The sequence below is a fragment of the Chelmon rostratus genome, chromosome 12 (genome assembly GCF_017976325.1).
Source record: "Chelmon rostratus isolate fCheRos1 chromosome 12, fCheRos1.pri, whole genome shotgun sequence".
NCBI classification, from domain to species: domain Eukaryota; kingdom Metazoa; phylum Chordata; class Actinopteri; order Chaetodontiformes; family Chaetodontidae; genus Chelmon; species Chelmon rostratus.
The window spans coordinates 25767881-25791380 of record NC_055669.1 but is presented as its reverse complement, the minus strand read 5'-3'; the positions used below and the strand labels follow the sequence as shown (position 1 = coordinate 25791380).

Sequence of the window (23500 nt, the reverse complement as noted above, 5' to 3'; positions counted from 1 at the left end):
CTTCCTTCCGATTCGCACTTCCGGAATAACGGTGCTGACTTCAAAATAAGAGCCTGTTGTTATTGTTGTGACAGATGGGTATTCACAAGAGGAGGAACAGAAACAGTAACGACGAGAAGTTAAGAAATATGAAGAAAACAGCATATACCTTCCAACAAAAATAAAAACAAAACGTAGATAAAACGAATAAGTAACTGTAGTTTAAAATGAAAAGAAATTAAAAATGAAAATAGAACATTTTGAATAAATAGAAGACTGAAAATAAGAAATACAATTAAAAATACATAGAATTAATATATTAACAATAAATACTTAAAAGGAATAAATATGCAGATAGAATAAAAGGGGAAGTTAAAAGAGAAATAGTAACAGGTATTTTATTTTGTATTTATATCCTTCCATATAATAGATATGAGGATGGTATACTTTTTGGTTGGTCTATCACAGTGCTGCACAGTTCTGACCAGAAAAATATCCACATTGTAGCATCCACGAACATTTCAGGAGATGGCAAACATGAGATTTTGTGTATTTGAATGTTGTCTGCAGGGAGTCGGCACATTATCCTGCGATAACTTTATTATTATTACATTGATTGTGAAACAGCGCAGAGTCCTTCAGGGTCAGCGCTGCTGTTTTCAGCGTTGTGATTCAACACAGTAACGCAGCTTGAAATTCAAACCTGACCGAGTCAGTGATGATTTCCTGCATCTTCCAAACTGACAGCAGTCAGCAGGCCTGTGAGTGTGAGTGTGTTGTTAAATGGTTTCTTTTGTGTGCTCAGTGAAAAGCTGTTTTTCTACTGTGTGAATGGTGAGCAGCGTTCATGTGTGCTGCTTTTGTTCAGGCTGGAAACAAACAGCAAATACAAAGTTTGACCCAGCAACAGAAAATCTTCACTTCTGATTGGCTGGCAGGTATCTGTTAAAACCATTTATCTTAAATCATAGCTCAAGGAGTTTCAACCTACAGGTAACCATAGCAGCAGTACTGATGCTTCAAACCCCACTAACAGTTAACAGACTGGTGACACTAACCATGATGCTAATGCTAATGCTGTCTTCTAGCTGCTGGGACATCAGTGTATTACTTTTCTTATGCAAATAAGATGTAATTGTAATCTTCAGATTTGAAAGCACGGAGCATCAGAGCAAACTGAGGCAGTTTGAGCGTCAGTGCAAAATGTTAAACGATGAAAAAGCTCAGTCAATGTGACCCAGGTGTCTTCACCTGTTTCTGGTTTGAATGAGTTGGAAGAGGGTGAAGATGAGGCTGTTTGAAAGTTGAACAATCCTGAGAATGTATGAAGGATGTGGAACATTTTACGGTTCGAGTGGAATTTCTGTCTGAAAGTACGAATGAGATACGCAAGAGTTTAAACTTTGAAGTGTGAGTGCTTCATCTGCAGTCGACTTAACGGTCTCACCACGACGTCCATTTAGTAGTTTTTGTGTATTTTTCTATGAGCTTCCTCAGCAGAATTCAGTCTCAGCTTTTAAGTTGTTCACGTAGTGCCGACACTAACGATAACTTCCATCACCAATCACTCATTACTTTCTGCTCATCAGTTTAAAATGTCGGCAAATTTCCACATAATAATAAAACAAAGCTCCGGAGCAGACACGTAAAGGACCTGTGGTGGGACCGTTTCATTAACTGCTGTTTCCAGGGCGAAGGATGAAGTTTAAACCTCTGAACACCTGCAGACACCACGCTGTTCGAGGCCGAGCGTCCAGTCAGCCGACGCCTCTCCGAGCTTCTGTTGAGTAAAAGCCGATTGTTTGTGACTCTGTTGGACGCTGTGAAGAGAGCAGTCCAACACAGACAGACGGGACGTATAAAACATCACATCGTCTCCAGTGCTGGAGAGTAACTGAGTACATTTACTCAAGTACTTGACTACTTTTAATTTTCTGCTGCTCTACAAATCTACTCAACTACATCTCACAGGCAAATGTTTCACCCTTTACTCTGTGTCTTTACTCTGTTTCTTTACTCTGCTTGTTGACTGCTGTGAAGTAGTTTCTGTCACTCTTTACAGACACAAAACGCGCCGAGCGACACGAACTGCTCATCCATGATTGCACACTTTTAATTCCAGCTACACACCAACCAGTAACCATTCACGTGCTTCTTACAGGTGGCGCTCTCGGCCGGAGTCATTTTCAGCAGGCGGTCGTTGCTCAACTGGACCCAGAATGGCCTTCGTTCTTTTTGAGGTAAGGATCATTTTCAGGTCGTAGTCCCATTTTGCTTCGTCTCAGATGTCGGTCAAGGCAGTTTAGAGGGTTAAAAATGTGTAAGGCCTGACAAAATGAAAAGAGTCATACTTATTGATCAGGTGTTTAATGGAAATCTTTAAAATCCTTCAGCTTTAAAAAGAAGAGAGTTCAGTGGCAGCAGCGAGGTTCTGCTCTCTCACAGTTTAGATCTCCTCAGCGCCTCACAGTGCTGTATTTCAGCCGGTCACGCCACAGCGTTCAGCTCTGACAGTGTTTGTCTCACGTACTTCCTGTTGAGTTAAACGGGAGCGGCGGCCCGCTCGGCTGGATGGTGTTTCTGCTGATGGATCCTCAGGTTCTGCTTGCCGGCGAATCTTTTCCCACAATGCTCGCAGGCGAACGGCCGCTCTCCGGTGTGGACGCTCTGGTGCGTCTTCAGGTGTCCCGACTGCGTGAAGCGCTTCCCGCACTGAGCGCAGCTGTACGGCCGCTCGCCTGTGTGGACGCGCACGTGTGTCTCCAGGCTCCGGGACGACGTGAAGCACTTCCCGCAGTAGCTGCAGACGAAGCGCCTGTCCCTGCAGTACCTGTTCAGGTCCAAAGGGTCCAGTCTGGATCTGCCGAGACCCAGCGCTAAGGGGAAACCCGTAGCGTTCAGGTCCGACACTTTGTCCAGGAGCGTCGGCCGCTGAGCGACAGGCACCATGCTTGGCAGGCCCTGATTGGTCCACGAGGTGCACAGATCCAGCTCTGTGTCGCAGGGGAGGGAGCTGATCAGAGACACGCCCCTCTTCAGCTCGCAGGTCCCGGGCATGGAGGCGGGGCTTCCTCCTGACCCGAGGAGGAACGGCTTCCTCGTCTGGACTGCGGACTCCGAGGCCAAGTCAAACACGACATCTGAAGAGCTGCCCTCGACGGCCCCCGCAGGGCCCGGAGACCCCAGTGCACTGTGGGATTCTTGGTGCTCGGACGTCCCGTTGCTGCTCTGATCCCACGGCCTCACGTCGGCCGCAGAGGTGGAGATCATCATCCCAGAGGGTCCTTCTTCGCTGTCGTCTGCACCTGACAGCTGCACCTCTGACACACAAATCAGCAGTTTAAACACATCTGCAGTGACAACACCGCACACACACGAGTCCAGCGTGACAGACACTCCCGTCAGAATGTCTATTTTTAAACAAAAAGCCAGAACGCACTAAAAAAAGAACCAAGCTTCAGTCTGTCTCCTGTGTTTGATGTCAAAACGTCCGTCTTTCAGTGTAGATTGACAGACAAACATAAAAGGGGCTTAAAACTACTTTTAATTGAACCGTCTCGTCCCAACAGGAGCAACAGTGAAGTGAGCAGCGTTAACAAAGTGTGTGTGTGTTTCAGTGTGTTTCTCCTCTCTTACCGTCTTTGAGGAGCAGCTCGTCCATCGGCTCGTCGCTGTTCACCTCCTCTTTCGCAGTTTCCTGCTTTATCAAAACGACGCCCTGGTCTTTCAGCTCCTCTGCAGCAGCTGTCGACGAATCCTGAGAGCAGAAGACGAAGGTGACCTGAACAACTGGTTCAATTTACTCCTGGATACTCATTTTAACTGCGTTTCTGATTACAGACGTGCTGAGCCAGAACTTTCCAGCACAGCTAAGTATTTATTTTCAACCAAAGTGTCGCTTACTGTATGATATTCAAGCACTAAAGCCCAAACACGGTAACGAAAGGCAGCGGAGGTGATGCATTCAGACAAATGTCCAGTAAAGCCGGCTGCTCGTGTTGTCTGCCTTGTGCTGGGGAGTGTGGGAATACAGGTGCATGAAGAGGACACTTTGTAAATACTGACTGGAAAAAAAGGTGCCAACACTTAATGAGTCACTTCTCTGTTTACATAGCGAGTCATATCTGTGAGTCATATCTCTGTTCTCCTAAGGGGTCATTTTTCTGTCAGGGTGCTTTTTGCTCTCTATGTTTTGTTCTATTTTTAAAAACGACCCAGCAACCACCAATGGATTCCAACAGATACAGAAGCCAAGGATGCCAAGGGAAAAACAACAGCTATCAAGACACCATTAGAAATGAGACAAAAAGGAGGTAAGAAGGGAGTACAGGGACGTGGCCCGATCATGTATCCATGCCCCCGACAATAGTTCAAAAAAGGAAAATCCACGTCAGTAGGTCCAGCTGATACTGACGTTATGACTGATGTCATAATAATCATCTTTCTGGGTTGTAAAGGCATCATTACAGTCATTTTGAAGCCTTTTAACGCCGCCCGTCCTCTCACCTCTTTGGTTGCAGGGCTCAGCTCTGTGGTCACCTCCAACACCGGGACCCTTCCACTTCCTCTGAGGGTGGCTTTCAGCTGTTTGGTCCCCACTCCGGTCAGCAAGGCCCGTTCTGGGTGAGAAACAGACAGACTATATTGGTTCCTCACATGGGATGAAGGAGACCACTGAGGGTCTTTGAAGGGGTTTCAGTGACCCCAGTGAGTATGAGGCTGACTGCAGTAATACAATAAGTACACGGATTCTTCTGAGGTGACTTGACTTGCTGTAATTTGTGGATAAGTTATTGGAGTTTCTTTTCAGAGGGAAATGTCAGGAACTTGGTTGAGAAAGCCTTGAATTTTAAGGTGGTTTGAACGGAAACAGACGGAGTGAACAGTCGAAACGGTTGAAAACGTTTAGATTAATTGAGTTTTATATCGGTGCCGAATTTACAAACGATACTGAGACAAATCAGAAACCGCTTTATTGTCCACGTGTGTGGACACATTCAAGGAATTTGACTCGGAGACGTTTAGCGAGCAGTTTTTCAATGGAGTTTGGTGTGGGGCGCTCGACATACGGAGCAACGGCAGTTATCGGAGCCGATCATCCTGCCACCATCATCGGGGTCATCGAAATACAAATGACGGACAGACTGAGTGAATCCCCGCGGCGCTGTTTGGACAGGCCCCAAAACTCACCGCCCGTGAAATCCATCAGCCCCCCGCCGGCCGCCCCCTCCCCGCAGTAATCCAGCCCGGCGGCGTTCCCCCGGTATCCCCGAGCGATGATGGTCTCGATCATCTCCAGCTTCCTCCTCAGCGCCTCGTTCTCCTTGTGGCTCCGGGTGATCTCCATCTGCAACACGGCGTAGCTGTCGTCCACCAGTTCGCAGATCTCCGCCACCGCCGCTTTGGTTAGTGCCTCCATGATGGACGTGAGCTGGGAATGAAACGCCTTGTTACTCGTCATCTTGAGCGGACGTCAAACGACAACAGATGCCGAGACGTGAATTAAACAAACGTGAACGAACACGACGGCGCGTTGAGGAGGAGAGAACCGCGTCCGTTAATCCGTCCTTCCTGAAACCGAGCCGCGGCTAACCGGCGCGGAGGAGGGCTGGAAGCTGCGTTTAGACGTTGTTCTTACTTTGTTGTTGTCTCCTCCTCAGCGTGTCGTTAAACAACTTCCGTAATGCCACTTTCAAAATAAAACAGTGAATCGCCGGATGGTACCTTCAGGCCCGCCTTGTAAACTCCAGAACAGTTTCATTCGTTATCTAATAATAATAAAAAACAAGACCAAAATAGCCACAGAGATGATTATTTTCCTTTTAGCCCTTATAAATCTCAGTTTATATATATATATATCAGTTGGTCGAGCTTTGTGGACGGACTGGTGATTGTTTTTCCAAACTCTACCAATCCTTTAATTTTGTTCTCACAAAAATCGCAGGATGCTGTTAGATGATTTTTGCTAATGTAAGGAGTAGTCTCTCTATGTATCATGTGGGGAATGCGTAATGTGATGTAGGGATACCATTTCACTGATGTCAAAATTACCAGTTTTATCTCATAATTTAAATTTGCCACCATTAATGGAGCAATTGTCGTTACTATTTCCAGAAAACACTTGAAGAACTTTTTCATATATTTTTTGGCATGTCTGTAGTAGTCCCATCTGTTCTTTAGCTTTTATTGTTCTTAGTTATGTCTGTTCTTCTGTAAGGTGCCTGCAGAGTCAGATTCCTTGTATATGTTCACATATGTGGCCAATAAAGCAGATTCTGATATTTGCTGACATTTTAGAAAACAGTGGGAAAGTTACCCACTTATCGTCAGGTAACCATCACTGTGTTGTGCATTTCAGGGAGCTGCTCAGCATGGGTGGAGTCAAATATGTGACCCAGCTCAGGATGGGCAGCTCCCTTCCCTTTTTCATGTTTTTTTTTTTTCTATTTAATTTTTTGGTCCAACAGGAATCTCACTGCCGTACAGTGTATCTGCTGTGGCAAGATTCCTCACATGCACACGTGCAGTCCTGTATGTGAAGCAGAACAGTCGAAGTCTGAAGCTCAGGATTTGAGGCAGCAAGTCATCAAAGGCTGGGCTGCTCAGCAGAGAGATGAGGGGCTTGCATATGGGTAAAGCTTGGCACAGGAAAGAAGTAGGACCATATAGTCATGATTTTTAAAAAAGTCCAAGTCCCTACAATGCACAAGCACTGTCATTGCAATTTCGAGTAGAGAAAAAAAACTGAAAAAAATCTGTTAAATGTTTTATTTATTTGCATCTTTATATATATATATATATACACATTTGCAAGCCATGTCCACACAATACAACTATATAACTACATACTTAATCCTTTATTTCTTTCCCTTATTAGCAAACAAATCAATGAATAAATCAAATAAAAATACTGGTGTCAGTCTATGAAATAGCCACCATGTGTAATTTCATTAGTTGTGGAATGACACGAGTTAAATCTGGTTCTAGTTTTAGAATTCCCACGACACGCGAACGCAGCACCAGGCCGGTTTCTACGGCAACGCCTGACAACAGAGAGGAAGATGGTTTACAGTAAGTTAAACAACCAGCGTCCCAAAATAATTCTAAATGAACCTGTAGAACATTTCTCTGCATGTTGACTGGCACGTTATTTTGCCGCAAATCATATTTAGTTAACGCATGTTGTTGGTACAGCCATTACTAGTAGCCTTCAGTGCTACTTCAGGCTAACTTTAGCTAACTTTGGTTGTTAGCCACCGCTAATAGCTACAGCACTGAGCACAACCTGCTAACGTTAGTGAGTTATGGCAAATATGACTGCTACTGTTAATGCGCAGTACTTTCACCACTACCAGTAAGAGATAACAGATAAACATGACATGTGTAGCACCTGTCGACAACAGGTGACTAGAAAGAGGTTTAGAAAAGACTTCAACAAGTTATTTAAAAACACACAAGCCATAAAGACTCATAAAGACTAAATAGCCTCACATTTAGCTTAATAAAAGACCAGCAAACAAAAACCTTTTTAACTTCAGTCCACAAGTTTTCTGGGAGTTTGATCAGATTTGTGGTGCTTCTACACCAATATGTCTGACTTTTAATAAGTGTTCTTTGGCACCCAAAGTAATGTTAACACCAGAAATTATGGATTTCAACCAAAAGTGGTTTCAAATTAAGTGTATTTGTCGCAAAGGAAACGAGGAGCATTGGTAGTAATAATGCTAGTCGGGGCAAACAGCACTACAGTGTTTTCTTCTAGTTATTTTAAAATAAGGCGTACAACGGGCTGTGAGAAAGGACAGCAGAGATCAGTGTGTCTGCTACACGGAGGTTCATCTATCGCTGTGTCTCTGTCCGTCCAGTCACGGAGGACATGGTCCGCCGACGGGCCGAGCACAACGAGTGTGAGATCTTCTCCCTGGAGGAAGTTTCTCTGCATCAGCAGGACATCGAGAGGATCCAGCACATCGACAGGTGGTGCAGGGACCTGAGGATCCTCTACCTGCAAAACAACCTCATCCCCAGGATCGGTGAGGCGTCAGTCAGCGGCCTCTTGTGGATGTTTCTTTAGAAAACAGCAGCGATTTACAAGCTTAAAGAAGACGTCTGGGTTCAAGTTTTTAGATGTTAGCTGACATATGACTGTTGAGTTAACAGCTTGTAAAATTAGGTTATTTTAATGCAGCGCTGGTTTTAATCACATGAGTCATTTAATGATGTTGACCCAACAGTTGCGCTAAACGTCCAGCAGATTCTACCAGTTTTATTTGCAAATCACCAAGTCAGTGCTCGTGTTTTGTAATTTGTTTAACATCTAGAAAATCTCAGTCGCCTGAAGAAGCTGGAGTATTTGAATCTGGCCTTGAACAACATTGAAGTCATTGAAAACCTAGAAGGTGAGTATGCAGAACACAGACAGGTGCCTGTTGCTGTTTTTGATGATGCATTGATTTAGATTGAAGCTTGATTTTGCACATTGTGCATAGTTTTATTGAAAATTAGCAAAATCAATATTGTGCTTTATTTTTTTAACTTAGTTCATTAAAGGATTTCTAACTGGAGCTGCAACTCACAGTTTATTGGATTATTGACTAATCTGTTTATTTCTTGTGATTTATGCAATCAATAATTAGCTACAAAATGTGAAACATACAGACTAAGTGTCCATCATTATGAGAGCCTGAAGAAATACCGTCTCTCTGCTTCTGTCTTGCTTGTCTCAAACAAAATATTGATGAAATCTGCAAATATATTTGATCTAAGTGAAACAAATCGCTGTCGGGTTATCAGGTTAGTCGATCACTACCACTACGTTCTGTTCATTGCTGGTTAATGGTAGATGGTTGATTAGAGGTGACATCTTCACACGTCTTGTTTGTCCGATGAAAAAAGTCCGACGAAAATAGTGGATTTACTTGAATATCGTAACAGCAACAAATCCTCACATCTGAGAGCCTGGAGCCGTACACACATTTGGAATTATTAGTTGACTGTAGCTGAAACAATTTTAAAATAGCTGATTAGTATTTTTTTTAAGTGAAAGTTTAAGAAGTATTTGGAGATACGTGGTTTTCACTGGACAGGTAGTATTTGCTCTGAGATGTGGTGGAGCAGGAGAATGCAGTTGCTTTAATGAAAATACTCAAACGGCGCCTTGAATTTGTACTGAAGCACAGTACCTGAGTAAATGTACTTAGTTACATTGTGATGGACCCAGTGTTTGTGTGCTGCTTCCTGTCTTCAGGCTGCGAGAGCCTCCAGAAGTTGGACCTGACTGTGAACTTCGTGGGTCGTCTGAGCAGCGTGGAGTCTCTAAAGCACAACATCCACCTCGCAGAGCTGTTTCTGGTGGGGAACCCCTGCACAGAGTTCGAGGGCTACAGGCAGTATGTGGTGGCCTCTCTGCCTCAGCTCAAGGTAACGCTACCTGCCTGAGAGCAGGGCGCACCTGGTCAACCTGAGCTCTGGAGGGGCCCGGGCTCCAGGACCAGCTGCTGGGACTTTTGCTTGTAGAATCAAATTCAAAGACACAGTTTAGATTTTCACTGGCTCAGTTTCAGAACTCAAGAGTTGAACTTTTGAAAATGTTTAACCTGAACTCTCAACAGCGTCTGTCTCTGTCCTCAGTGGCTGGACGGGACGGAGATCAGCCGCTCGGAGAGGATTCGGGCCTCTCAGGGACTGGAGGAGGTAAAGAGGCAGGTCCGGGAGCAGGAGGATGAATACCTGAAGAGGAGAGCCAGGGAGAAAGAGGAGGCGCAGAGGAAGGAAGCAGGAGAGGAGAAAGGAAACGATGGCCGCTGGTACACCGACATCAACACAGCGTGAGTCGTCTGTGGAGTTTGAAAGACAGCCTAAAGAAAGAAGCTGTCCTGTTGCATTCTGGGAAACGTAGGACCCAGTGATTTCTTAGAGCCTAAAGTCCGGAGCTCACCGCCGCTGACGCCTGGTTTCTTCTCGTCTCTCGCAGAACTAACTTGATGGAATAAAACTATAAAACATCAGTATCACTTTAGACTAAGACATAATTACCAGTAAAACGTGTCTAAAATTCTCCTTTAACATGATTATTTTAGAAAGTGAATACGTTTCAGCAAAGAACAATTAAAAGTAAAAAGTGCTGATCGTAAAAAAGTAGTTTTTAATTTGACTGTGGGGGGAAACCTCATATAATGAGGGTTTCCTTACACTTTTAAATCCAGTTTGGGAATTTTCACACTTTCAGATCAGTTGAAAAGTGAAAAATATGTACAAATAAATGCAAAAAGATAAAAGAAGGAAGGAAAGATGGATAAAAAGAGTCTAGCTCAGGTAAAGTAAAAACTCTATTATTGATTATTGTGTCTCTTTTGTGTCATTTTCGTAATAATCTCTGCTGGACGTGTTGCAGTGAACTGACGCCGCTGCATCTTTTCTCTGCAGGCCAGCGGCGGAGGAGAACAAGGAGAACCGGGAGGTGGAGGAGAACATGAACCCGAACACGGGGAGCGCCGACCTGGATGATGAGCAGCGGGAGAGGGAGTTCTGGCACACGCCGTGTCCTTTCACCCCCGAATCCCGTCTGGAGGCTCACCACCACTTGGAGCAGAAGAGGAAGGCTCAGGAGAAGTAAGACCCCTCGACTTTCGGCCATTTAAGATGAAGACCATGGTTTTATTTATTTCTTTGATGTGATTGATTCCATCAAAGCGACAGACTTTCAGTTGGTAACACATTGATCAGTCTTTAAAGTACTTAGAGTTATGTAATCAGAGTAAAGTCTCATCACAGCTCCCGTCAGCATCCGCCCGAGCAAACAAACAAAGCACATAAAATATCATGAAAATAGGAAGAGGGGCTCAATCAAGCATCAGCTACAACATCACTGAGTGGGACAGAACATAAAATGCAACTCGGCTGTTAAAAACCAAAACTCATGATACACACATCACGTGATATAAAACAGTATTCACAATGTGGAGTTTTATTTTTTTAGTTTTGTCTCTTTGGCTGCAGTTCACACTTTTGCCACTGGATGTCGCCATAACACCAACCATCATCCTGCTGAGGCAGCTTTCTGCACTGATTCAGCATCGTTCTGATCGTCATGTGCTGACACATACACCTCATGGCCAAAAGTATATGGACATGCAAACATTCCAGTATAGTTAGGCTACTCTAGTAGAGAAGCAGACCCAGACCAAAAGTTCAGGGGTGTCCACACACTTTTGGGCATATGAGGTTATATACCTCGGTACCTCAACTGACTTTTCATGAATATTGACGCTGAAATGTGCTGACGCTACAGGTAATTTGGTGAACATGTGCTGCCTCTCAGCGGGGGAACAGATAGATCAATCTGTCTCTTTACTGACCTCATGGGTATGGTTGAAATGATTTGTTTTCAGCACAGGATAGAAGGAAAGATCAGTTGAACAGCAAAAATCAGACATAAATATCACGTTTTGACACAACGGTCAGCAGGACAGATGAGGCTACACTCACAGGTGCTTCAGTCCAGGCTCATCTGTCGGGTTAATGAGAAGTTTTCAGGGTCGTTACTGCAGCAGAACACACTGTGCTGCAGCCGGAGGAGACGTGAGCGGGCTCACGGGGTCCGAGAGGATTTTCTTCTGACGTTTTGTTTATTCGTTTGTAATTAATGACTCGGTCGGTGAGTTGGTAGGTGCCAATAATCCTGAGTGATTTACTGATGGTGCGTTTAGGTCAGTCCAGTCAGACCTGGACTGTCAGTGACCACTGCATGCAAAATACATAGAAAACAGAAAAAACAAAACAAATTAAGCACAGTATTAGTTTGCTGCATCATACTGCAGTCAGTATTTATGGAGGAATTTTACTTAAAATTAATCTGAAACTAGTGGATTTAAAGCCTACTACTACTTTACAGAAATATATCTGACTCAATACACAAAAACCAAAGTTCCATTAGATTTAAAACAAATTCTCAGTTGTTAATTATGAAGAGATTAAACTCTCAGATAATCTGCTCCATCAGGATTAAATTACCTGTTTAAAGACTCCTGAATCATCTCTGATCTGTTCTGTGATTAAAATACTGTAGATCTGGTGCTGTGCTCATTGATGGTTGTCAACTGAGCCAATCAGAGCTCTGTAGGTGAATTAAGAACGAGGACTTCACTACATCGCCGTCTGGCTACATTCATGGATAAACGGTGCTGTTTACAGGTTGGAAATAATAATTCTTCATCGTGAGCTACATATTTTTTTCATCAGCATGACGAACTTTAAGTAGATGGCTTCTACAGCCTGAATCTGAGCATATGTGGGCTGATAAGTAATAAGAAATCAGCGTATGAAAGTGTCAGAGTATGACTGAGATCATTCAGAAACAGCGTCTGCACAGTTTGTAAGATACAGAGTTGGCTTGTTTTTTGATCTTTTTGGTTGTTTTCCTGTTTTGTTTGCTTCTTGAAGGAAATGTTAGAAGAGGCTGTTAAATCTGGTCTGTGGATTAGGCCTCCACCTTCAGCACCCTCTAAAAGATGATAGTATCTTAGCAGTTAGCATTGGCAGCTAGCAGTTAACATTAACAGTATAGGTGAATCTAGCTTTATTGTCTTCTTCTGTTCCTCTTAGCAGGTAGCGGTTAGCACTTAACATTAGCTAAATGGTAGCATCGGAACTGTATTGTCTTCTTCAGTTCTTCTTAGCAGTTAGCATTAGCATTAGCTTTAGCTAAATGGTAGCATCGGTACTGGCCACTACCTGGAGCATCTCTGGGTCAGTTGAACGTGGCAGTGCTGTTTGGATTGTGTAGGAGCAGTGTGAACTGGCACTGGGGGGGGTGACTCTGGGACGCCGGAGTTCACCGCCTAGCCTCCTGGAGGTGTGGTGGGACTAAGTAGGCGAAACACCGTTGAAGGGAGGTATCCACCTGATGACCCCCAGAGACGTGTTAGGAATCACTGCTCTTTGGCAGGTATAGAGGCAGATTAGAGCTCCAAGGTTCTTCACTGAGAATGAATCCTCTTTTTGAGCACAAGTATCTTGTGTTTAGATTAACTAATTGTACAGTGAGGTATGACGGAGTTGTTTTACTTGTCAATGTTGTTACCCCCCCCGTGTTTAGTTTCCATTACACCTTGAGCCACAGCACCTTTATGAAGTGACAGTAACTCAGGACTGTGTTGAAGTTCTTCTGCCCCCTAATGGCCAAACTGTTTTCTACTGGTAGTTTTGTGAACATCTGGTCACTGCTGGTGGTCTTCTTAGCCAATCACATGTGAGGCAGGTGTGTTTGTGCACCAGTCAAACCACAGCCCGCGTCAGACTGTTTATTACTGACTCGGCAAAGTATTTGTTAAAGGCTAATTAATTTTCTGGCCACGCTGCTAATTAGTACTCACCCTTAAGGTGACCCTCTTGCCGGGGTGTTAATTGGGTGTGTGTGTTGCACATCCTCTGCTCACCGCGCTTCCTGTCTCTCTCGAACGCTCACACACACTTCCTGCCTCTCTGTCAGTGCAGTGATATCAGCTGGCAGCTGCGAGGTTTCACTCAGCGAGAGCAGCCATCAACAGTTAGAGTCAACACACTGATGATGTGTTATTACCCAGCAGACACAAACCAAGCCTTTATGATTCACTGGGGGGGTGACTTTACACTGCTCCCTCTTCATGGGCTTCATTGTTTCTCTCTCTTTTTCTTTTCTTTTGCTTATGTTGAAAAAAATCCAGAACATTTAAATTGGATAGGCCAGTTTTGACTGTTTCCAGGCATCAGTAAATGTGATATTTATTGTTGTCAGACACTGCTGTGGCTCATTTTACAGGAAACAAGCCTCTGGTGAGCGACAAATCTGCTTCCACAGGTTTAAAAAATGAAGATGAAAATGGAAGAAAATGGCTAAAAATTGCCGTCTTAAGATAAGATAAAACTTTATTGATCCATGCCGAGGAAATCAAGTCGTTCCAGACAAAAATAACAACAAGAATAAGAAGAGACACTGAAAAAGAACAAAAGGATTACAAAATAAAAGCATCTATAGATACATTACATACGAAAAGAGTAGAAAAAAAATCTCCATCTGAATTTATATGTTTCTTTTCTAATTTTAAATGCTTGATTTTCATGAACAAATTGGAGTAGTCATGCATTAAAAAGTGGGGGGGCTGGCTGGTAGAATAGAAGTCCGGGTTGTCTCTGTGCGTCTCCAGTGGAACGTTTGTCTTGCTGGCAGCGATGAGCAGGTATTTATCTCTGTTTTCGCTGTTGTCGGTGGTTTTGAGCTGTTAATCTCTCTCAGCCTGACTGCAGAGTCCTTGAAGGGGGGGTCCTCTCTGTGACTGGCTCCTTCGTTTCTGTCTGTAGCCTCTTGCTGTTTTCAGTTTGCTGTGGTTTTCTTTGAACGTAAGTTTTGCCATTTGTCTGTGGTGGGTGTCGTAAAGCTGAGACCGTAACCGTGATTAAAGACCACACAAATAAAGCTGACATGTAATACATCTCTAGAATAATAAACACATGAAACCCCCTGAAGTCATCCTGCTCCTCTGAGACTTCAGGGTCGGTCCAGGGTTCAGCTTTGTCCAAGGGCACTCTGACAGTGGGAGTGGGCTCTGTGATACCGACGTTCAGCCTCCAGTTCACAGGGGGATAAACCCTCCTGCTACTGGACAGACTGTCCACCTGTAGTCTGCTGGAGGAGAGAGAAGAAACACATTTTATCTCAGCTCTGTTTCCTACTGCAGTAGTTACTCATTAAGCCGCCTGCTTTTATGCACATAAGTTATGTTTCCATTTCGATTGAATGCTCATGCAGACTCAGTTCGACGATTAGATTAGTAGTTTCAGTGTGACACTTGGTTCTGGCAGATACCCTGAGCTGACGTTTGGGAATATGTATTGGGAGAGATAAATAGCATCACTAGTTAATACTGTTCAAATGAAATCACAGTTATGAGTCAGAGTTTTCTCAAAGACTTGTCATGTTATCACAGATGCTGTGCATCACCTGAAGATCTGTTGTTCAAAGTAATTACACCTAAGTGTAGTGGATTTAATGCTATCATGTTTCATTCAGTGGAACCTGCAGGAATTCAAGTGTTTTGCTTCATTTCTGGAAAGAAGCGTTTTAATGATCTGAGAATCGGTTGTTTGAAACAAAACGCTGCAGAATTTTTTTCTTTTTGGTTTGAGTTTTCCTTCCGCCATGTTTGTAAAGCGAGACACGACCAATCTGTTCCACTTGTTCACTTTTCTGTCACTTTTCTGTTCAGCCCGCTGACCCGGGGATGCGGCCCTGACTCGAGCCGCAGAGTCACGAGGAGCTGAGCTGTGTTTGGAGAATATTGCAGAGGTATCCCGCCGTGACAGCCGCTTCATCTCCTGCCCGCAGGACACACCTTACATTAGCCTGAAGGTGTTTCCGTGTCTGCTGGCAGCACTCGTGTTGTTGTCGGATTAGTTGACTCAGCGCTCTCTTCTGCTTCGAGACGTCTTTTCCTGCAAGAGTCATTCGTGACACTTCATTTCTCATGTGACGTCTTTTTTAAACGTCCAAATTCAGTGTTTTTTATTCATTCAGAGTACGTACATGAAATGAAAGGGCAGAAAAAGCTCACTAAGGAGCACAATACAGCCCCCTCTATCGATGAGAAGGTCTAGTGACACCGCTGGCTGAGCCCCGTTTGAAGAGACCCCATGTGAAGCCTAAGAAGCCACCCGGTGAAAGTCTCCATATCACAAAAACATCTCAGGCCTGCATGCTGTCCGAGCATAAAACCGGGGTGATAGGGTGCCGTTTCACGGCTGTCAGAGTGCTCTGACTTGATGCATGCCGTCGTGCCGTTACTCGATTGTCAGGAAAGATGAATTTCCTGCTCCTGAGGAGGATTCTGTGATCAGGTCAGCCAGGAGGCGCTGCTGTGTTTAATGGCTGCTCTGTTCCTCCGAGAGGGGGGATAACACCAAGATCCACCTGCAGTCTGCAGAACAGGATGTGCATGGATGAGATGGACGGGTGGAGCTTAAAGGGTTCTCTGCATGAGATAACCTGGTATGTCGCTGAATGTTTGAATTAAGATATTTTTAGAGCAACATCAGCTATTAAAACATTATTAAAACACTGAATTAATGCTAATTCTAAACTCTTTCTCTGGATTGTAGATAATCTAAGATCTTCATTGACAAAACGACACATTTGAAGACAAAATCGAACACACCTAACTGGAAAACCAAGGTCACATACATAGTTTATGTTTTTTTAGATTTTAAGTGTATTCCTCGTCGCAGCGATCTCATAGTAAACAGTAGAACTATGACGTTAGTAATCCAGAAATGTGTGCCTTCATGTTATTAATTATTAAACCTTTATTTAACCAGGGAAGTCCCACTGAGGGAGTCCTGGCCAAGATAGCAGCATTATTTTTATTTGCATGCATGTATTTAATTGGCCACCGCAGCGCCCTGAGCCAGCTTCAGCTGTTCTGCCAGAGCCCTCAGTGTTCATACTCTTATGAAATGAGTTAGGGGGCAGGGTACCACTGTAACACCAGCAAACAGATGCTCTGCAGAAGGTTCGTTCTGCATCCTGAACCTGCAGCGCTGCAGAATCCGGTGCAGACTCAGACCTCTCTGCAGAGTCGTACACGGCTAACTGGAAGCTGTCCGAACTGATCGTCCTCAGCTCCGGATTCCACAGGAACCAGCAGTGGAGCTGTCGCCACCGATGTCTCCGTCACTCAGCTGTTTGACAGACGCCCCGTCACGCCCCCTTTAAAAAAAAGTTCCAGAAGAGGATTTTATAGTGCAGACAGCCTCGCTGTGACCTTGACACGTCAACAGCATGTGGCTCAGGAGGGAGATGGAGGCAGGGGAAATGCTGCTGTTTGAAATGGGAGGCAGAGTGATGGAGATGCTCCTGTCAATTTGATATTTTGAAGTGGACACTTGCCCCCTGTGTCAACCCAAAACACACACAAACACACACACATTCACACACTATGGCTGACATCCTTCACCTGTGTGTCACAGACTGAAGGCACACCAGGGAAATGACCACAGATTATCAGCCGCATGTCATTTTTGTGTAGAAATGGATTCCAGGAGATGACCCGTGTCCATCATTTAGAGTCCTGCTCCATTAAACCCAGTTGACTGCTAAAACTGTAAATCACAGACGGGTGACAAACAAAAACCCAGCATGAAATGTGGTAGTTAGGTGTAGTTTTACCACAAACCTCTTCAAGTGTGCGGAGCTCTGTTAGAGTGATGATTCTTCCTTTGAAATACTGGATAATTTCCGCTCTTCAGGCCTCAAACAGAGCAAACTGAGGAGTGAATGTTACACGTAGTGGTTCATTTTAAAGGATCACAAGTCAGAAGCTCCATGGGGTTACCCACTCGGTCCATTTTCACTACTCTTTCATTTAACTCATTAAACCTCAATTTAGGATGTTTTATTCACCACAAAAAGAAAACACAAAATCCTCCACAATTTGATGACTGTAATCATGCTTGACAGCAGTTAGTCTGCAATAATTTGATATTAATAAATTCCACAATAGTAACGTTCATCACCAACTCATGCCAACCACAAAGGTGGTTCAGATATGTTCATAAAAAGCTTCATAAAACGTTATTTTGTTGTTCTGAACATTGTAAAACTTCAACAAAATTCACGCTTATGGGCAGCAAAAATACCAAAAACTGAAAGGAAGTCAGATGGAGCAACTAACACAAGCACCAGAATTTAAACCAGGGTTTCCCTTAATGTGTAATGCCCAATAAAAAATAATTTATTTTATTTTTAATCAAAACACACACAGAAGAAGTGAAACTAGTACTGAGTCCTTATCGAAACAAGTTCTGATTGTATACTTTTCAAAGTGACTTTTTCTCATTCACATCAACACAGTCTGTGAGAGGAGCATCTAGTGGCCATTAGAGGAACTGCAGCTCAAGGCTTTATCTTTCAGCCGTTGCGGTTGCTCTTTCCTGAAACCAGTGAGACCTCTTGGTGAAGTTTACTGGTCATTTCTGTGTCACACCACCACACACCCCCAGAGACGTGTTAGGAATCACTGCTCTTTGGCAGGTATAGAGGCAGATTAAAGCTCCAAGGTTCTTCACTGAGAATGAATCCTCTTTTTGAGCACAAGTATCTTGTGTGTAAATTAACTCTGTTATTTGTGTGTGTTTTCCTCTAAGTTCCCCAAGTTACCTGATAGAAACAATGATCAAAAAAATAATAAAATAAGTCACAAGTTCTAGTAAACCTGATATCCTTCAAAACTAACCGGTATGTTTCGAGGAAAATAAAAATCCATTGATACACAAAAGATGATGTGGCCTGTATTTACAGTTCCTCTGGAATAAATAAGACTGGGACGTTAGCATGAAGCAGGGAAAGCCAGCAGACCTCAGCAGAGCAGCTAATACACGTTCAGCTTCACTGCTGCTGTAGCATGAGTAGAAGGAGTGATCTGAAGACATGGCAGTCCTGCAATACCACCACTGTGGTAACGGAGCTAATGACCCAAGAACTGTTAGCGCCCCGTCGAACTGCTCGGTCTGTGTGCAGCCCACCACTCCAATAAAAACATGAACTTAACAGCCCAGAGTTCAGCACATTGAAAGCTTTTCACTCCTCCTCTCGTGATGGCCGACCCTCCACAGAGCGCTAAACACTCACCCGCCTCGTCTGCTGACTCCCTCATCTGCTGCTCAGTGGGCTCAATAGATTGTCGTATGTGAAGTTTCCCTGCCTGTGCCTCTGTCACGGCCGGCCTGCTTCACGTGGCTGATGGAGAGAGTGGCTGTACTGTCATTTTCTTGTAACCACTCGTTGTGGCGTTTAGTAAAGGTGCCTTCAGTTTAGACCAGTAGTTCCCATGCCAGGACTATTACTGCACAAGGAGCCCAGAGATAAGTCTGAAGGGTCACCAGATGATTAAAAGATATTTCTGTCACATAAAATGCCTGTAAACATCCAGAATGGAAGTTATTATGATCTCTCTTTAGATCCCAGAACATTTGTTGACCCACTTTTGGTCTGATCTGTTTTCTGAGCGGTGAAAAACCCGACGTCCTTGGCGATTTCCATAGTTGTTTTGTATATTTTCTCTTGGTTTGATGTTTGTTATTCAAAGTGTCTGACTGATTCATAGGCTTCAGATCAAGTTGTAGAATTTTAATGCGTAGCAATAATTCACTTTGAGGTTAATGCATTTCCACTTTGGGTGGAGTCGCAGTGACTGATGGTCAGGCTCACCTGTCAGCTCTCTGTAATTCCATTCTTCACAGTGGTTGGTAATTCCATCCACCTGTTTACGTACCTGACACCCTCAAGCAAAGACTGTATCCCTGCGTTTGTACACACTGATGGAGGCCGGATGGCCAAAAGTATGTAGTCACACAGATGACTTTAACTTGACTTACAGAGGAGGACGTTGCTGAGTGCAGCCTTCTCTTCGTCAAACATACACAATCAAAACTGGAAAAATGACGAAGCAACAACTCATAAATCTGCATTTCTTTTGAATTATCGATTTTAATTAATGGAAGAAATAATCCACATTGAACTGTGGATTAATAACTGCACAGTAATCAGTTACTGATTTTCCCTCAATGCAAAGTGAAGCGGGTTGTAAACAGCGAGGTTCTTTCTGCAGGACATGCAGAGGTAATTTCAGAAAACACCAGAATGAATTTTAGCCACAGGGGCACTGAGCTGGATGTCATGTGTTTGTGTGCTGCATTTAAACCTTTAGAAATAAAAGGTTTGAGGTGACCTTATTTCACATCATATGGAGCATTTCCCAAACTTTCCTTCCTTAAATTCTGCAAACTTTGACCCATTTTTAATGTTTCAAACTATAAAATGTAGAAAATGGCCTCAGAGACGAATCTGCACAGTTTGTACTTTATACGTGTGTGTTTGTGTCCTACTATAACACCCTGTACTGTGTCTCCCTTCATGGACGCTCCTGGATGAGCGGTAGCTCTCTCCTTCACCCCAAAGACCTCATAACTCTCCTGCTGTCGTCTGTCAGTTCAGCCTTTACACAACCGAGCACACACTCCGGTCTGAACACACACTCCGGTCTGAACACACACTCCGGTCTGAACACACACTCTGGTCTGAACACACACTCCGGTCTGAACCCACACTCCAGTCTGAACCCACACTCCGGTCTGAACACACACTCCGGTCTGAACACACACTCCGGTCTGAACCCACACTCCGGTCTGAACACACACTCCAGTCTGAACCCACACTCCGGTCTGAACACACACTCCGGTCTGAACACACACTCCGGTCTGTACTCACACTCTGGTCTGAACACACACTCCGGTCTGAACCCACACTCCGGTCTGAACACACACTCCGGTCTGTACTCACACTTTGCTGTTTTCCTGCAGGGAGAAAGAGAAGAAGCCAAAGGCTCCGAGGACGCTGATCACTGCCGACGGCCGAGTCATGAATGTCAACGAGCCAAAGTACGTATTTCTGTTTTAAAACAGTCGAAGTGATAAATGAGCTTTCTGAAGGAGTTAACGTGTCTTTCTTAGAGCCTGGGTCTCACAGTGTGTTTTTGCCATCAGGTCTGCTCACACCTGGAGCCTGAGACAGATCACAATCACACAAACCATCAAAACACGTCTTCCTCAGTTTCACTCTGTTATTTAAAACTTATTCAGTTAACATGAGGGCAAACGTTTCAGCAGATCAGTTCCCAATGAAGATAATCATTAGATAAATAAAACCTTAGCAATCGGGGAAATTAAATTGTTGCATACAGCAAAGAATAAAAGAGATAGATACAAAAGGAATGCAGAATAAAAAAACAACAACTACATATATGAACATTATATAAAAGAGGATGAGGATACTGCTGCCTGGGAATAGGATCCGTCCTACAAAATACATTTTACATACGTTTGTGTGTTTCAGGGCTTTTACTTGAGTATTTTTATCGAGTGTTGTCAGTATGTTTGACTTGAGTCTGAAAACCTTTGGTGAAATCTCATCTCAGCAGCTTTGTTATGTTGCAGTGGTGCTGTACGGCCAGCTGTGATTGACCGTGAGGGAAACTGAACAATCCGCTCAGCCGCAGCGGCGAACACGGCAGAAAGCGACGTGATTGGTTTCGGTTCTAGTTCTGCTCAGCCAGAGCAACAAAACACAACCAATCAAATGCTTCAATTTAGCTTCATTTCAGCGCTCCGCTCACACAGTTTCCTTCCACACTTCTTCATGAGTGTCATTTTGTTTTTGTCTCAGACCCTCGATCACCTCGCTTTGCGCCTGGTCAAACCGCTCAGACAGGAAGTCGGGTAAAAAGCTGCCAGGTGCTGTGTGATTGCTTCATATGTGGCCTTCGGTTTTTGATCTCTGGTTCTGGATTGGCTCACCGGCCATCAGCAGCGGACTGGGGGGCAACCTGATAGCTGTGGGCCACCCCGGTCTCCCTCCATTGGCCAGCGGTTTTTCATCCAGCGAGGCCACGGGGGTGAAGGCCTTAAAACACGGCTGATTTCATTTGTAATCTGAGCTGAGGACACACTCGGGTCAGGAATGCATCCTTTATATGACAGATGAGTTTAGATCAGCAGGGGGGCAGCACACTATGACTGACTGCAGCCTGGGCGATAACAGTCAGCACAGCCTGTCAGTAATGTTAACAGCTGCCTGCTGTCCTTTCCTGGATTGTAAAGTCATATTGTGTAGATTCATACTGCTCAAACACAAAAAATATTTACTGAATGAATGAACTGACCGAGAACCTGATGCAGCTGTCAGATGTGTTCTCAGCAGGGGGGCGAGGAAAATACCACCGACGGAAACCATTTAGAGTTCTATGTCTTAACTGGAAAAGGCCTCGTTTCCTGAGCATACATTTAAATTAGAATTCGATTTCTTTGCGTGTGAAGCATCGTGTGAAAGTGTCAGTTGAAATTTAAGCTGTGTTTACCACTGAAGCATTTCAGTGAGTTCAAGTGTTGATCTGCTGAAGTGTAATCACTGGGAGCGTTTAGCATTGTGGTCTGTTTCCTGTGTGAGCCCTGAAAGCCGTCGAAAAGAACTGAAGGTGTCAGTTGGTGTGTAAGCAGGGACAGCAGCTGAAAATGTATTGAAAGCAGTTGAAGTGTCAGTAACAGGAGATAACTGAAGTATGTGCACTGTAAACAGTGGATGTGTCAGAGGTATGTAAACAGGCAGCTGAACTGTCAGCTGATGCTGAAAGCAGGTGAAGGTGCCAGTTAAAGGGTAAAAGATTAAGATTCAAGATCTTTATTGTCATTGAGCAACCCCCTTGTTAGGAACAGATGGTAAGAAAGATAAGAAGACTAGAAAGAATAAAATTAAGATAAATACAATAAAATAAAATAAACCAACATGCAATAAAAATATTCGTAAAAGCAATTAAAAATATAACAATGAAAATATACTAAGGCAATAAAATATACTAAACAATAAACAATAAAATATGGAAGTGAAATGTGCAACAGAATAAAATATACAAGCAGAATAAAATATACGCAGTGAAATGTACCGACAGAATAAAATATACCAGTGGACAATAAAATATGCCAATGAAAATGAAATGTGCCAATATACTAAAATGTATATAATTAGTTAAGTATATGTGTGGACCTAAATGTTAAGTACACAGAAGGTGCAGGTGGAGGTGTTAAGTGTGGTGTGCAGTGGTTCACAGTCTCTCACTGCAGTGAGGAGCATTAAAGAGGTAGATGTACCAGTGCAAGTGTAGTGAAAGGGTTGGTTAAAATTCCTGTTGAATTAGGACTGGAGACAGTTGAAGTGTTCGTACTGTAAGCAGTTGAAGTGTCAGGTGGTTTCCTCTTTAAAGAACTCCATGGCCGTGTTCTTCCTCTCTCGCAGGCTGGATTTCTGTCTGAATGAAGATGAAGAAAACAACACCGTCGTCTTGGATCTGGCGGTTTACAGGTAGGAACCACGAGCCCAAACTCAGCAGCTTCACTCGTATAAATAGGATTGGATTAAATCAATCACATAATAGATTTCATATTTGCTGACATACACATTTTAGACACGAGAAGCCACATTTGTGCTCTTGGAAAGATTACTTATTAATCTTTACTTATTATTACTACATTTTGTTGAATAAAACTAACACGAATGGAGAGGCTTAATGTCGATGTTGGTTTCCTCTTGTGGGAGGCGCTGAGAACCGCTTCACGTTCTGTTTCTTGACCAATAAAGTTGATTCTGGCAGTGAAATATAAAGTTGATGTAGAGCAGCTGCTCCTCAGGTCGATTCAGCTGTAAAATATGTGACCGAAGCTCTTCAGCCGCACGACTGATCCATGCGGACGACTGCCTCAGGTTACCTGTGTCTCTTTATATACACTGACCTCCACCTCCACCTCCACTCCCCCCGCAGACACATGGACACCTCCTTGATAGATGTGGATGTTCAGCCAACGTACGCCAGAGTGGGCATCAAAGGAAAGGTACACTGTGGACGCTTTGAGTGGTTAGTGGGAGGCCTTTAGGATTAGGCTGCAC

The 23500-nt window shown here is 43.9% G+C and overlaps 2 protein-coding genes across 3 annotated transcripts in view; one reads left to right on the top strand and one right to left on the bottom strand.

The window, feature by feature from the left end:
* Positions 1-326: 326 nt before the first annotated feature.
* On the bottom strand, positions 327-5620 carry si:dkey-7l6.3 (zinc finger protein 467). Of its 2 annotated transcripts, XR_006007232.1 has the most exons (5): positions 5170-5620; positions 4486-4598; positions 3616-3736; positions 2139-3299; positions 327-1799 (listed from the first exon to the last, which is right to left on the bottom strand). XR_006007232.1 is itself a non-coding variant. In XM_041948382.1 (4 exons), exons 1-4 carry the CDS (start codon positions 5438-5440, stop codon positions 2521-2523), a joined length of 1284 nt encoding a protein of 427 aa, XP_041804316.1. In that variant the 5' UTR covers positions 5441-5620; the 3' UTR covers positions 327-2520. The 2 variants fall into 2 exon arrangements, 1 of the variants encoding a protein (XP_041804316.1); XM_041948382.1 differs by having other exon boundaries at positions 327-3299.
* A 1379-nt stretch (positions 5621-6999) lies between these two features.
* dnaaf11 (dynein axonemal assembly factor 11) overlaps positions 7000-23500 on the top strand; it is a 29284-nt gene continuing 12783 nt past the window's right edge. The window contains exons 1-9 of the mRNA XM_041948381.1: positions 7000-7050; positions 7845-8012; positions 8301-8378; positions 9227-9399; positions 9610-9806; positions 10405-10590; positions 20368-20445; positions 22853-22918; positions 23376-23445. Of these exons, the coding sequence (XP_041804315.1) occupies positions 7041-7050; positions 7845-8012; positions 8301-8378; positions 9227-9399; positions 9610-9806; positions 10405-10590; positions 20368-20445; positions 22853-22918; positions 23376-23445 (1026 nt within the window). The 5' untranslated portion in view covers positions 7000-7040. The remainder of the gene's footprint in view (positions 7051-7844; positions 8013-8300; positions 8379-9226; positions 9400-9609; positions 9807-10404; positions 10591-20367; positions 20446-22852; positions 22919-23375; positions 23446-23500) is intronic.

Bases quoted from the DNA above. Each gene is read 5' to 3' on its own strand.
- si:dkey-7l6.3 (XM_041948382.1), bottom strand. From the start codon at position 5,440: ATGACGAGTAACAAGGCGTTTCATTCCCAGCTCACGTCCATCATGGAG. The intron at 4,599-5,169 runs GTGAGTTTTGGG...TTTCTCACCCAG, and splicing joins GCTGATGGATTTCACGGGCG to AACGGGCCTTGCTGACCGGA. The intron at 3,737-4,485 runs GTGAGAGGACGG...TTCTGCTCTCAG, and splicing joins TGAGCCCTGCAACCAAAGAG to GATTCGTCGACAGCTGCTGC.